At 36.2% G+C, this 16,225-nt stretch overlaps 1 protein-coding gene and 1 long non-coding RNA gene across 4 annotated transcripts in view; one reads left to right on the top strand and one right to left on the bottom strand.

Moving 5' to 3' along the window:
* pacsin1b (protein kinase C and casein kinase substrate in neurons 1b) overlaps positions 1-16,225 on the top strand; it is a 35,026-nt gene that overhangs the window by 9,868 nt on the left and 8,933 nt on the right. The window contains exons 1-5 of one of the 3 annotated variants that reach the window (XM_016457305.1): positions 1,452-1,606; positions 12,128-12,241; positions 13,420-13,576; positions 13,757-13,992; positions 15,066-15,221. In XM_016457305.1, the coding sequence (XP_016312791.1) occupies positions 12,182-12,241; positions 13,420-13,576; positions 13,757-13,992; positions 15,066-15,221 (609 nt within the window). In that variant the 5' untranslated portion in view covers positions 1,452-1,606; positions 12,128-12,181. Of the gene's footprint in view, positions 1-1,451; positions 1,607-6,092; positions 6,319-12,127; positions 12,242-13,419; positions 13,577-13,756; positions 13,993-15,065; positions 15,222-16,225 lie in introns of those variants that run through there. The other 2 variants (XM_016457306.1, XM_016457303.1) reach the window with 2 other exon arrangements.
* Positions 1-16,225, bottom strand: part of LOC107666139 (uncharacterized) — a 22,008-nt gene that overhangs the window by 1,979 nt on the left and 3,804 nt on the right. Inside the window, exon 2 of the long non-coding RNA XR_001631638.1 lies at positions 9,647-9,650. This is a non-coding gene — a long non-coding RNA (uncharacterized LOC107666139). The remainder of the gene's footprint in view (positions 1-9,646; positions 9,651-16,225) is intronic.

Here is a 16,225-nt window from a genome sequence, read left to right as displayed (position 1 = left end):
TATTATCTGCTGGGTTCATGAATATTAATCACGTTGTCAGCGTTCGCTCGAACTGATTTGCTGAAATCAAAACAGGGATGATAATAGATGAGCGCCAACCAACAAGAACTGTTCGCGCATTAGCTCCACCCACTGCCAAGAAACCGGCATATATTCTGCTTGTTCTTAAAAGCTGAATAATTCTAAATGAACTGTTATTTTGACAGGAAAATACAACAAAGAATATGGTTTACATGTAGCGCGTCGATTCAGCGTGGTATGCAAGACTCTCGCTCTCTCTCTTTGCATGTGTGAGAAACACAGTGCTATCAGTAAAGTGATGGCGAGTAGTGCGCCTTCACACTAGTTTACGGTGCGTCAAATACAGGTGCGCTGTGTGCTACATACTGCGCATGACATGATCCATTGAGCGCATTCAAATAGTACAGATCGCTTGACGGAGAGCGAAACTCTCAAGCGCTCAGTCAGCATGTTTATCGAGTGAAAATCTGTGTTGAACGCCTCTCACACACATACTGGCGTGTAAAATCTAAGAATTTATTAGCCAATGGCTAATGTTAGACATTATTTAGTCGCCCAGAGTAAGATTTAGTCGCATTTGCGAGTGATTTACTCACAATGTAGAGGGTTGCATTTTTTGGGTGAACTATCCCTTTAAAGTTTTCCCCCTTTGCAAAAACCGAATGTCTGATTTAAAAAAACAAAAACATTTTTTGTGCTTGTGCCACATGAGCCACAGAGTTAGAAGCATCATTTATGTCTGCAGCACAAACTGCACAAGACAAAAGTACTTAAAGTTATTGGTTTGATTGAATCATTAACCCTCAGTATGAGCAATAGCCTAGCTTATAGCAAACTCTACTAACATGGGCCTTTAGTTATAGTCTCAGCACTGAGCATCTCAGCCATTGATATCTGCTGGCTTCAGTCTGGCCTGATCAATGCTATTGACTGGTTCCTGTGGTGGGTGAGATCCAGTCCACTGTGTGCTGAACAGCTTTTAGTTGCCAATTAGCACCATTTTGCTTCCTTTTTTTTGACCACAGTATTGAATAACAGCGTATCCATCAGTATTAGTCCCGATACTTTTAAAAAATATTTATTCTCTCATTTAGAAAAGTTTCTCTCATCTACTTTTTGGGGCATTAATACCCTGCTTCCCAATTTACTTACTAGTATGCACTAAACTGTATGCACTAAAAAGTGGTGTGTATCATGTAACAAATAGCATCCCTTCAATGAACACTTGACCTGAAATATGAGTTTAATAAAAAAAAAAAAAAACATTATTTTTGCTGTTTTATTTTAGATTGTGTCTGTCTTTTTAAGAGTCAGTGTGTGGTAATGTTGACCTCTGGCTAATCATTGATCGTCTGCCATCTTGCTGGGTGGGGTTGTCAAAGTTCACTTTAATGCATGAGTGTGTGTCAGAGCAAATGTTTGTAAATGAATATATACTGTGTGTGTATCTGTAATAGAGAGTGGGTAAAGTTACGTTTGGCAGCTTTAGACACACCCATTAGTCCAACACTGGTCTGATGTCAGGAGTATCCAGTGTCACTCGCAGGTCCTGGGACATCTTTCTCTTTTAGGCTGGATTTACCAGGTGAGGCATTGTCTTATACTGAACAAATATTTTAAGTCTAAATCAAATACTGAACGTCTGTCTTGAGTAAATTATAGCATGTGTAAGGGTGAATGTCAAGAATATGTCCAGGTTAGATTTCACACCAAAATCAAAAGAAATATTATATTATATTATATTATGCTTGTACACGGTAAAAAGTATTTTTCAAGGTTGTAAATAAAACAAAGATTATTGGAGTACATAAGAAATTAGAAATAAGAAATTTAATTTTTTTCGATTTCAAAATTTCATGTTTAATTCAATGTGTTACTTGCTATTTATTTGTAATTATTTATTACATTTACTAGTAATGGTTTCAAAGTAAATTCAACACTTTTTTCAGTGTATATAATTTTTATGTGATTATCAATATGTGAAAAATGAGGATATATTGTAATTTATTTGTTGACATAATCATTTATTTAATTATTTGTTTTAATCATTTATTTATCATGATATTTGTTGTATTGGCTTTGATTTTTGCTACATTTTAATAATAAAAAATTGCATTCCAATCATTTTTTATGTAATAGAGCAACTTAATTAATAGAATAGAATCTACTGAGAATCAATATTGATAATAATATTATTTACAAAAAACATCTAGATGCATTATAAAAATGAAAATTTGAGAACAAAATGTACTTAATCATCACAAAAATAATGTCATTAAAAATAATTTATTTGTTTTCAGAATATAATTTCTTTAATTTGATTTTGCGTTGAAATGTAATTTATTGGAATGTTAGTCAAGATTACAAAAGCTGAAAAATAGTGAGTTATAATGAATGATGAATGAATGAAATTCCTGTGACGTCAGTCATCAGTTATGCAAATATGCCTGTAAGTATCACATTAATATAGTGACATCATGCATTATGATTGAGTGTGTCATCTACAGGGCTTTTACAGCCCCTATTGCTGTAATGAGAAGCTTTTCTGTCAGTATCACAGACGTGCTTGAGGATGTGCTGAAGTTTCTCTCTCAGCTCTTCTCTTATTTCAGTACCGTCACCTTTCAGGACTGCTCTAATCAACTCGATGTAGAGCCGATAGGCTGAAATTGTGTCAGCGACGGCCTCGGTGTGTTTGGACATCCGGCCTGTTTTTGTTGGCCGTGTGGAGAGCTTTTGGGAGAGAGGTGTTTAGTTTCGGTGCAGGGTGCCGCTTGATTATACTTTATTTATAGCTGCAGACAGCAAAGAGAAGCTGGTCATTGCTGAGGAGAATAAGGGATAGAAAATCACTCATTTATATGCAGAAAGAAAATTGGTGTAGGGTTTACTTTGAAAGATTTTTATAAAATTGTTTAAGCTACATTGGCTTATGCTGATCAGAGAGAAACAGCTTCTGCACATTCTTACATCTGCACATTTTCATTTTTAACAGAAATCCAGAAATGGATATAAAACAAAATAAAATTTATAATATAGAAGTATTTATAAAAGTAACATTATAAAAAGTATAAAATATATGAACAAAATTAGTATAATTTTTATAAACATTTTTTTAAACGTTGTAGGTTTTACTTTGAAGCAATTTTCTATAACTTCTGTTTTATTATTTATTATTACTGAATCAACTTGACTGCATTAGGTTACAGGTTTGTTCTTTAAGGTTACATCTGCACATTTGAATAGTATTATTTTAGTATTTGTAATATTTATAAAAAAAATTTTTTTCTAAATTATAAAATGCCACAAAATAAAGCATATTACAATTGGTTTAAAATTATTTTTTCACTCAGAAACTTCTTATGCTATTTACAAAGAATTGCAAAGAAATGGTGAGCATTTTTACAGTGTCTATATGCATTTATATTAAAATATTGTATAAGATTAGGATAGTAAAATGCAAAATAGAGGGATTTTCAGTGGGGGTCTCATATTTTGGACCCTGGTAATAGTACAAAAAAAACATCACCACTTTTTCTACAAGTACAAATATTCCAGATATTTTCTCAATTGATGTGATGTCAAAAAATGCGTGATAACTATTCAAGAATGATCTAAATAAAATATGTTTCAAGTAGTTTTCCATGGACTATATAGCATGTGACACTGTTGGACATCTAAAACATTGTGCTGTTTATCAGAATAGATGTCCATACAGCATCTTATGAACCTTTGCAAGAACTTGAAGTGGTTGTATATGAGGAAATCAGCATCATGAGCCGTGACATCAGATCTGGAGTCACATCACACATGCATGATGAAGCATTTCAGCCGACCGAGAGAAAATACAGCCCACATGGCTCAAGTTATAGTGCTTTGACGTATGCGGGTATGCAGGGACTCTAGAATCGTTTGTCGCTGTGATCCGTTAACTGAAGGCAATGAATTATTCATCAGTCCTGGGCTCAGAAGAACAGCTGATCATAATCCTGCCACTCTTGCATTTTCAGAAATGGCAAATGTGCACTGAAGATAAAAATGGTGTATATTTGTACATTTTAAGAGGCTATTTACCACCCACATAGCCACACCATTGCCATAAAAACTGCTAAATTGGTTTGAGTGTGTGTATGTGTAGGCTTGACTTCTTCTGCTGCTCATGCTGTTCCTCCTGCTGACTGATCAATAAGAGTCAGTTCTGCTCCTCATCCATCTCTCATTACGTCTTTCTTCACTCCATCCTTTTTGCTTCTATCTCATGTGAGGTTGGTGGTTTGAGGCATACCACAGAAATGTATTGCAGATTTTACTTACAGTATATGTAGCAAAAATGCCCCCGGTAGAAACACATATCTCTTTTGATATCATTTCCATTCTCTCTTTAGCTGGGATTGAATGTGTCGTGTTTGAGGGCTGTCGACACGCACACACAAGTTAACTGGGCTACACCTTCAGACTTTGAACAGCAGTCGATCAGCTTTAGATAAGTTATCTGAACACAGCCGTAGCAGCGTTCCTTTGAGCATCTGTGATGATGTCAGACTCCATTCATCACTGTTTAGACCTGATGATGAGGCTTTTATTCAGGACATTCTGTAATGCTGAACGGTTTACATAAATGATAACTGATTACTGATTTGTCAAAAGAGTTACAGGAATAGTTCATCTAAAACTATTGGGTTTGAATGACACGAGGGAGAGTAAATGATATGAGAATTGTCGTTTTTGGGTGAACTGTCCCTTGAATTTGCTCTGTGTCATGGCACAAGGATGCATTAAATTTATCAAAAGTGACAGGAAAGACTTATAATGTTACAAAAGATTTCTGTTTCAAATAAATGCTGGTGATTTCGAACTTCCTGGTCATTAAGGAATCCTGAAAAATGTATCATGGTTTCCACAAGAATATGAATCAGCTTAATAATATGCAGTTTGTATAATATGCAGAAATGTTTCTTGAGCAGCAATCAGCATATCAGAATGGTTTCTGAAGGATCATGTGACACTGCAGACTGGAGTAATGATGCTGAAAAATCAGCCTTGCTTCACAGGAATAAACTGGATTTTAAAACATATTCAAACAGAAAGCAATTGTTTTAAATAGTAATAATATTTCAGAATATTACTGGGTTTACGGTATTTTTAATCAAATAAATGCAGCCTTGGTGAGCAAAAGAGACTTCTTTCAAAAGCATTAAAACATCTTACAGACCCCCAGCTTTTGAAAGGTAGTATATATTTAGAATATACATTTTCGGTATTTCCAAAAGCAAACAAACTGGTTAGACCATTTTTAACTATAACTGCATTACTGGCCTGATGAGAAATGAGAAATGTGTGCTAAGCTTTGGTTGGTAAACAGTCGTTAGCATGCCACTAGACATTATTATGTCCATGTCTTTTTATAACACAGAAACTCATTCATCAATCATTAACATCACTGTATTTAATACTGTCATGGAAAAATGTCAAGAAATGTTCCAGCGGTTCTGTCATTCCTGGTCTTTGTTTATCATTTTCATATATATATGACATTTCACATATATAAGTATTACATAACTGTAAAGCATCATTTCCATCATTTCATGACAGTTTTATCATAATATTACTGTATAACTGGAATAAATTGCTATACAATTGTAATTATTAAAGGAACACTCCACTATTTTTTGAAAATAGGCTCATTTTCCAACTCCCCTAAGAGTTAAACAGTTGAGTTTTACCATTTTCGAATCCATTCAGCCGATCTCTGGGTCTGGCGGTAGCACTTTTAGCTGCAGCTTAGCATATATCATTGAATATAATTAGACCTTTAGCATCTCGCTCAAAAATGACCAAAGAGTTTCTATATTTTTCCTATTTAAAACTTGACTCTTCTGTAGTTACATCGTGTACTAAGACCGACGGAAAATGAAAAGTTGCGATTTTCTATTTTCTAGGCCGATATGGGTGCAGCAGGCGCAATGATATTATGCAGCGCCTGAAAATAATCCCCAGCACGCTCCCTGTGCACACACACACACACACACACACGCACACTGCTGCACTTGTGAACACCCACTTTTTTCACCAAGAAGCGTTTTTAACTACCCAGCATTAGAGATACAGTGAGTTTGACTGCGTCTTCAGTTACTCTAAAGCCTAACAAAACGCTTAACCCAGGAACAAAGAGGCGAAACTGAACAAAAGTGTGGAGCGGAGCAGCAGTTGGGGTTGTTTTTTGGTGTTTGGTGGTGGAGGGTCCCACGTGCCTGGGATCTGAAGGCAGCCTGTGCCCTGGCTGAACGCGGGGGATCGGTGAGCCTTTTGTTGCTTTTCCTCTTTTGTCGTGGTTGGAGCGTTCGTCATCAGTATGGAGGAGATGATGCATGTGCTGGAGGAGAGCTTTGTTTGGGGAAAGCGTGGGGTTTTGTTTTTGACTGTCGGACTCGTATTTGCATTCATGCATTTGGCAGACGCTTTCATGCTGCTTGCATTGCATTCAAGGTATACATTTAATTATGATTAGTTGAGTTTATCAGAGTTACTTTAACACATGCAATGGCTGGAGTCTCTGTTTTTGTGTGTATTTTAGTGCATTCATACATGCAGTGACCATCTGTTGGCGTGTAGATTGTATTTGAATGTGCTTGTATTATTTAATACTGTCTCATATAATTTGAAATGAGATAAAGATAGTATTTAATGCCAAGATAAAGTTGTCTTACTTATTTGAAGACATTTTAATGTGATCTAAATATAGAAAGTGATTAAAGTTTATGATCTTAAATAATGTGGCATGTTTTATGCATTTGTGATGCAATGTTTTGAATGTTGCTATGATCTATGTCAATCAACAGTTTAGGTTGCCCAACCACTTTTACAGTTCTTTTGTCTGATGTGCCAAATAGAGTAATGTGCAATGATTAAAACGCCGCCCACTGCCGCCACGTCAGTTTGAATGGATTAACTGGACATGCTGCCCAAATTGAGGCCATTTTGCCAAACTGTTTTTGAGCAACTTGCACAATAATTTCTTTAACCCTGTAAAGTTTTTAGACAAAATGGCTTTAGACAAAATATTTTTAAAAAGCTGCATATATATTTTTTTCATTTGTATTTGATACATCAGGCTTTTATGTCTCATATATGTTGCAGAAAAGAATATGGAGCTCAAATGTAAGAAAAAAGACCTCAGGTTTATTAAGAGGCTCAAACTGAGCAAAAGTATGCAATTTTGTGCAGATACTGATATTTATGTAACCAAAAAATTAGAAATTCTGGTTGTAATATAAATCAATGAGATCATTATAACAGTATAGCAGATACTTACATAAAATCTTTATCATAAAAGCTTTGTAGTTTTAAAACATATAATGCAATGCAATACATGCATATACATGCATATAATATTGCATGCAGTGCAATGCAATACAATACACGATGATGAGAGATGAACAAATAAATAGAAAACATGATTTTTCTATTTAAAGGGGTCATATGATGTTGCTAAAAAGAACATTATTTTGTGTATTTGGTGTAATGAAATGTGTTTATGCGGTTTAAGGTTAAAAAAAAACATTTTCCACATACTGTACATTATTGTTTCTCCTCTATGCCCCGCCTTTCTGAAACGCATTGATTTTTGCAAAGCTCATCGGTCTGAAAAGAGAGGTGTGCTCTGATTGGCCATCTATCCAGAGCATTGTGATTGGCCGAATGTCCTCTTTTGGAAGACCAAACAAAGTAGTTTCGCTTTCACAACGTCACACACAACGTCACACACAGCGGGCTTGAGTGAGGAACGTCCGGCGGATTCGACGAAGGAGCGTCCGGCGTGCTTGCGGCAACCACATGTGATGACCCCGGGCTGGACTCCATGTGGGGGCGTGTTAGAACGAGCCGTTTTAGGTAGGCGTGGTTGACTCTTAACTTTTATAAAGAATATCTCTTTGGATTTGAGACTTTAGTCTTTGCAACTTTACAGATCTTCTTTATGCACCAAGAGCTTGTAACACTCCAAAGAGAAAGGAAAAATTGAAATCGCATCATATGACCCCTTTAAAAGAAAAGGATTTATGGATAGTTAAATAAACCAAAGATGCTTCAGTCCATAAAGTGTTCATCTTGAAGAATTACTGTAACACTTTACAATAAGGTTCCATTTGTTAACGTTCGTTTGTTAACGTTAATATTATTTAATGGACCTGAGCTAACATGAACTAACAATGAACATTTGTATTTTTTATTAACTAATGTTAACAAAGATTAATAAATTCTGTAACAATGCATTGCTCAATGTTAGCTAATGCATTAAATATAGTTAACAAATGGAACATTACTGTAAAGTGTTACCATCATTACTAACAATATTCGTAAGTTATTCTTGCATTTACTTTATAAAAATTAGTAAAGATTTCACAGCAAAAAGACACGTGAACCACAATCTGAAGGTGGACGTTTGAACAGTGATAAAAAGGCTTTGTGATACTATCAATCAGATGACAGAAAGGATTGTGTGCAACATGTAGATCACTTAAACGCCTTATTTGTGTATAGATTAAGATGTCTTTGTTGTTAATTTTGGTGCATTTATGCCGTACGTCATTGTTTTTGTCTCTCTGAACTGTTCACATTTATTGGTTTCAGTTGACACAATCATTATTCAGCCCTCCTTCCGGTGTCTTAATAAATAACTGGAGGCCCTTAAATCAGAACGTCTTATCTTGTCAGGTCTGAATAATGGCATGACATCATCATGGCTCGCCTATAATTTTATTATCATTGCAAACACTCAGAAGTCACTGGAGTCATTTGTCAATGTCGTTTTTGTTCGTTTTCCTAGTACGCCTTCAGCGAGCCATAGTATGACATTCATACATTTTCTCCCAAGGTTATGTTAGATGTCTTAAGATGTTGTTGTGCGTTCAGGTCATGTTTGTATACCATGACATTGGATTTGTCTCTTCTCTCTGGGTTCTCGGTCATTTCCTTCAGTGTTTTCACTTTGATTGATGTCCATCACTTTGACGAGATGGTTGTCAATCACTGATAGAGAGTTAAATTATCATGATACAATCAGGCCTCAAACTGAAGCTGAGTGTTTGTTTCCAGGCATAATGTGGCCAGATATAAAGTGGCCGTGGGATTTAATCATACTGAATCATTGTGTAGTCTGGTGAGATGACACCTTTGTGTTGAAAGTCTGGACTTTTGGTGGCTATTCTTTAAGTGAGAATATAATAAACAGAATATCAGAATATAGACGTATACATACAGAAGAATATACAAAATCACATAGATCTCTACATTACTAATTTGTCACATTAGCATGTTATTGAATGTTTTGTACAGGCAAAAATGACATTTTAATTAAGTTTCCTTCGACAAATTCAATTAGGTATTGTCTGGGTTTAGATAAACACAAAACAATATAACTTATAAGCCATTACTATTGCAAATATTCCCTGTGTTGTATATGAACTCGCAGCGACATGCTTTGTCAGACAGCGTCTCTGTTTAGATTCAGTTGAAATGATGGTCTTTATCATGAATCTCCACTCCCAGAAATATTGGGTTAGTGGAGGAACTATATTGGTTTAAAATATCCTTGCCGATCCATGAGAGCGTGCATGTCCAGAACAACAGATCTAGTTTCCACTTGATTGCTAAAAGATTCCTCCAGGGCTGTTTTGGGCTCCACTTTGTTTTCTTTTTGTCAGTGATTTAGCAATAGGCATGTAACCAAATGACATTTTTAATATTGAAGAGGCTACTTGGGTTGGTAGTCAGCGACAGGGCACCCATTATGGACATCTGTGCAAGTTTGTAAATTAGTCTTGAATGCTCAGAAAACTAAATTCATGCCTAACACAAAACAAAAGACTTCACTTTTCATGCTTTTTGGACTATTTAAAGGAATAGTTCACCTAAAAATGAAAATTTGCTGAAAATGTACTCACCCTCAGGCCATTCAAGATGTAGATGAGTTTATTTGTTCATAGGAATAGATTTGGAGAAATGTAGCATTCCATCACTTGCTCACCAGTGGATCCTCTGCAGTGAATGGGTGCCGTCAGAATGAGAGTCCAAACAGCTGATAAAAGCATCACAATAATCCACAAGTAATCCACACCACTCCAGTACATCGAAAAGCTGCATGTTTGTAAGAAACGAATCCAGACATTTCCAAGACGTTTTTAACTTCAATTTAATCGCTCCTGGCTAGTACTGGGCACTAAATGTTTTTTTTGTTTTTTTTAGGATTCTGACTTAACGGTTATCACATTTTCCCCCCTGATTGTGCCTTTATATGAATCAGAATGCATGAAACAGAACCGCTGCATTTTAATTAAGATCCAAACAAACATGCTACATGAGCAGCTTTTGATGTAAATTAGATTGTATAATTTCACAATTTGAAGCAAAAACATAATGGTCTGACCTTAGCTTTGTGAAATTATGCCACATAAAACATGAATGAAACAAATTCACTCTCTGCCAGCAGGTGGCGCTTATGGAACAGCTGTGACATAGCGTTTCCTTGGGTACAGCTGTAAACAAAGCAGCGCTGCTCTTTTAAATACTACATTAATATGCAATATGGAGGTAAGATGAAAAGAAAATACCATCTAAACTTTTCTGAACACAGCCAGTTCCCATCAGAGATGCATTCATGTCAACCCCCACTCCCAATTCAGCATGTAGGATTTTCTTCCAATATTTCGCGCATGGTGAAGTGAGTTTGCTCTGCCTGCTACAGTGTTTTCTCCTCTTCGCGTTCGTCTTCAGCGTCTCTGGCCTCTGTTAACAGTCGTTTACAGTTGGTTAAAGCATTAATTGTGTGTTATCAATAGTTCTAAAAGTTCTCCAGTCATTAGTCAGAAGTGTATGCAGTTAACGTCGCTTAGCCGCTTGTACCGGTATGCCATTTTTTTTTTTTTTCATACCGTGTCCGTAATTCAAACCGGTTTACCGTTTGAACAAGTTTATCACCCAGCTGGCCAAAATACTAGTTCATAATTCATAATAACGCTCAATAAAATCCACCAGCATCTTTGTTTAGAGCTGTTTTGGACTGTTTCTGGTTGTAAACGGTGCTTGATCTGTGCAGATTTCTCTCATGATTCAGAAGAGACAACATTTTCACTGCAGAAAGCAATATTATGGATTATAGACTTAGGCCTATATTTTAGCGGGAGGCAACAGTTTGAAGTTAAAACGTCTTAATGTTGGATTAGTTTCATACCAACTTGTAGCTTTTCGCGTCACAAGATGTTAACTGATGGATTGGAGTGATGTGGATTATTTGTGGATTATTGTGATGATTTTTTAGCTGTTTGGACTCTCATTCTGACGGCACCCATTCACTGCAGAGCATCCAATGCATTTTATGGTGAACTATTCTTTTAAATTACTAAATGCATGGTCCAACTTGACATTTTGATGTTTTAAATGTATTTAACAAAGCATCATTTTCGTGTAGGAGGTCCTGTTAGGTTGGTATAGAGGGTAAAATGCTTCACTTCTCCGGCAGCCATATCACCCTGTAGCCCAAGACTGGTTGCCAACTGAAGCTAAGCAGGGCTGAGCCTGGTCAGTACCTGGATGGGAGACCTCCTGGGAAAACTAGGTTGCTGCTGGAAGAGGTGTTTGTGAGGCCAGCAGGGGGTGCTCACCCTGTGGTCTGTGTGGGTCCTAACGCCCCAGTGTAGTGACGGGGACACTATACTGTCAACAAGCACCGTCCTTCGGATGAGACATTAAACCAAGGTCCTGACTCTCTGTGGTCATTAAAAATCCTGGCCAAATTTGCCCATTGGCCTCTGATCATCATGGCCTCCTAACAATCCCCATATCTACTGATTGGCTTCATCACTCTGTCTCCTCTCCACCAATAAGCTGGTGTGTGGTGGGCGTTCTGGCGCACTATGGCTGCCGTCGCATCATCCAGGTGGATACTGCACACTGGTGGTGGATGAGGAGATACCCCCTGACAATGTAAAGCGCTTTGAGTGCCTAGAAAAGCGCTATATAAATGTAATGAATTATTATTATTATTCTTGGTAGGTTTTTGCACTATAGTGCTTATGTTCTCATCACTTTTGTCATTTTCTCTTTTCTGCAGTACATGGTGAATTTCATTTGTTAGCTTCAGTCCTGCTCTGCCAAATCTCACAGTATGTCGGGTGCCTACGATGAGTCCGCCATGTCCGACGAGACCACGGACAGTTTCTGGGAGGTCAGGCTCAAAATCTTACTACATGTTGTTTTTGAATATTATTAATCACACATATCTCATTTGTCCAGGCATGTACAGGCAACTACGGCTGTGAAGCGCTGGTGGTTGATTAGATGCCGAACATGCTGTTAGCGACTGTTACGTGATGTTGTATCATATTGACTAATCGACTTTCAGTGATGTGGAAGTGTGTCATTCAGCCAAAGGGAACCAAACATTATATTGATCAGCATGGTATTAACATAGTAAAACTGTGTCATTGTTGTTGATTTATCTGCCATAAATTATAGAGCAGACTCTAGTAAGATCCCATTCACTTTCTCCACAGAGAAATCTATTTTTAAAAGATAATATAAAGCTTTCAAGCCAGACCTAGCGTGAGGTTTGAGTTTGTTACAAGCAAGTAAATATCATTTTGACTCCATATAAAAATGTGTTTGATAGAATACAATTTCTGGCATAATCCGAAGAGAGATCTTCCAAATTACGTAATTAAGTATCCCGATGCTCTTAAACTATGTAATTATAAAATATATTATATTTAATTAAAATTGATAAAATAAATAATTACACCTAAAATGTCTATATTTAATTGAGATATATTAAGAATACATTTTATGTTTTATTTTTTATATAATTTGTATTTTTGTTTTATTGGTTGTTTAAGAAGATGGGCTATGTCTATACTGTTATACTACTCTTACTATCGCTGTAGTATATAGTATGCATACGGCACACACTATGCAATTTCATATTTATAATTTTTATGTAATTTTTTTAATATTAGTTATATAATTTTTTCATGATATATCATGTATAGTATTATGTAATAAATATATATATTACAAGTATATTATACATATACAGTATATATATATATATAACAATATAAAACTATTGAGAGAACAATTTTTTAGATGATTTTAATATACTTTTTTCATTCCAAATCCAAATTTTATTGGTTGGTTAAATTAATTAGATTTATTTGTATTATTATTGTAGATTAGATTACATTTTTGTAGATTACATTTGTTTGTTTTTTATCCATATGGAACCAAGGACAGTGAAGAAGTGGACAGTCACGGTTTTCTATTGAATTACAGATCATTTAGCTCTAGTGTTTTACTGCTGCCCTGTCCATGACTTGACCTATTTCAGAATGTATCCATGTTTCTCAGGTTGGGAACTACAAGCGTACAGTAAAGCGAATCGAGGATGGCCATCGACTCTGCAATGACATGATGAGTTGCATCCAGGAGCGTGCCAAGATCGAGAAGGCCTATGCGCAGCAGCTCACCGACTGGTCCAAGAGGTGGAGGCAGCTGGTGGAGAGAGGTGCTGAATGATTGATGATGTGGCCATGGAGAACCGTGTTTGTGCAGAAATTCTTGAATAGATTTAAAGCGACAATCTTGAAAGCAAATGTTTTGTTGCTTCTTAAGCTAAATAAACTTCTCTTTCGTCCTCGCTTTCTCACTCAATCAATTTTAATGCGTTGTTTATTGCCGCTCGCAGGGCCGCAGTACGGGACTTTGGAGAGAGCCTGGGTCGCTCTGATGACAGAAGCAGAAAAGGTGAGCGACTTGCACCAGGAGGTGAAAAATAACCTGCTGAACGAGGACTTAGAGAAGGTGAAGAACTGGCAGAAAGAGGCCTACCACAAACAAATGATGGGCGGCTTCAAAGAAACCAAAGAGGCAGAAGAGGGTTTCCGGAAAGCCCAGAAACCTTGGGCCAAAAAACTCAAAGAGGTGAGGAGACAGAGCTTTGTGGCACTTTCTCTTTTAAATATGCAATGTGCAATGATGTTCTTTTGAACTTTGTATTTTTCAAAGAATCCTGGTAAATAAAATGCATCATGGTTTCCACAAAAATATGAAGCAGCACAACTGTTTCAACATTGATGATAATCAGAAATGTTTCTTGAGCAGCAAATCATGTGAGCAAATCAAAGGATCATGTGACACTGAAGACTGGAGTAATGATGCTGAAAATTCAACTTTGCATCACAGGAATAAATTACATTTTAAAATATATTAAAATAGAAAACAGTCTGTTAAATTGTAATAATATTTCACAATATTACTGTTGTTATCCATTTTTATAAATGCAACATTGGTGAGAAAAAAAGAGACATCTTTCAAAACCCAAACCCCCAATTTTTAACATTAGTGTGCACATTTAAAATGTACAGTTTTTAAAGGCACACCAAGTAATATTTCCAATCAAAAACATAAATATTACTTTCAAAAAATGTCTTGTGAAAAAAAAAATCAGCTTCTTATTTTTGTGACCTGAAGTGAAATCCCATAAATGCTGATGAATTAGAGGCAATTTGGAATGTAAATAGTGTTCATACTGTGCAAAGTGTGCATATTTTCTGTATGCATGGAATACTAGAGTATATTTGCCTGAATGTGCAGTATACAACCGAGCATTGTGTGGGACAGCTATATCCCAGAATGCAATGTGCGCAACTTTACATTGCATTTTTAGAATGACAATGGAAACGGAATCAATATCAATAAAATATTAGATTTAAACATGCAAAATAAAACATGAATTAAACATGCAATGCAAGTTGGCATACTACTGTTTGAAATGTTTGTCATTAAGTAATGTGTTCTGTTTCACATACGCAGCAAGCAGCGCACTAGTATTCTACTGCAAATATAGCCATAGACAAAGACTGACTTAATGCACCTTTAATGTTATGTCCTGACTTGGAACTACAAAACATTTTGGACATATCTTTGCTCAAAACTACAAACAATTGTCTTAAATTGCTTCTGCTTATCAAGTTCATCTTATCTTCAATCTGCAGTTGGAAACAGCAAAGAAAGCGTACCACATGGCCTGCAAAGAAGAAAAAATTGCATCCACAAGGGAGGCCAATAGCAAAGGAGAGGCGTCAGTCACATCAGATCAGCAAAAGAAACTCCAGGAGAAGTTGGACAAGTGCAAAAACGACGTTCAAAAGGTGAGGCAAGGAAATAATGCATATTATGCACAACATGCATTTTTAATAACAATTTCATAGCATAAGCAAAACAAAAGTTATGTTTACGGTCATGCACTTACATTGAAAATCTACGGAACAACTGGGACATTCCTTTAAATTGTGTGAATGGCTTAAATTATTGTCAATATTTGGTTTTGTATTTTAGCAGTATCCATAAAATGTTGGCCTGCCGGCCTGGTTTCTTTCGATATGTATTTTATGTAAAATTCCTGTTGCACTTTATGTGACATTTCTTTCACCCGTCTGTTAACAAAAAAATCCGCTTTTAAAGTTCAACACAATAGAAGCAACAGACGGCAGCGAATGGAAATATCCTCAAGCAATTTCATCCGCTATTCATTACACCAGCAGGTCCGACTCCCCAGAGCTTCCTTTCATATTACTACTCTGCCTCTGGAACACTTAATGGGAAACAACACAGGGATGTTCAATAAATGGCCCTCTAACGCACTGTACAGCCAATTCATTAGCCTTTAACCTAACCCAGCATCCATTAGAAGCACTTCTATCACTTCAGCTGAGTCCCAGAGGAATCAGCTGAGCCACAGTACAACAATAGACAAGTTGGACAGTTGAGTGACGGCTGTAGTTATCTATGAAACCATCCCATGTGCATTTATAAAACCAACCCATATAATGATATTAGTCAATTATGATAATGTATGCATGCTGTTGCAAGTATTGCAGCCTAGAAATGCAGGTTTACTCATGCAAATAGCACACAATATATATGAAAAAAATCTTAATTGTCCTAAAATAGTTTTATTTCTTGTGAAATATATTTGCCTAAAATGGGTTTTGCATTTTGTCATTATTTTCATGACACTTAATCACATTTCCCTTACAAATATTCATTATTTCAGTGTCTAAAAATTGCCTTATTTCTTATTTTATATACAGTGGGTACGGAAAGTATTCAGACCCCCTTCAATTTTTCACTCTTTGTTATATTGCAGCCATTT

The sequence above is a fragment of the Sinocyclocheilus anshuiensis genome, unplaced genomic scaffold (assembly GCF_001515605.1).
Source record: "Sinocyclocheilus anshuiensis isolate Anshui unplaced genomic scaffold, SAMN03320099.WGS_v1.1 scaffold447, whole genome shotgun sequence".
In the NCBI taxonomy this organism is placed as follows: Eukaryota; Metazoa; Chordata; class Actinopteri; order Cypriniformes; family Cyprinidae; genus Sinocyclocheilus; species Sinocyclocheilus anshuiensis.
This window is presented reverse-complemented; position numbering and strand designations above follow the sequence as displayed.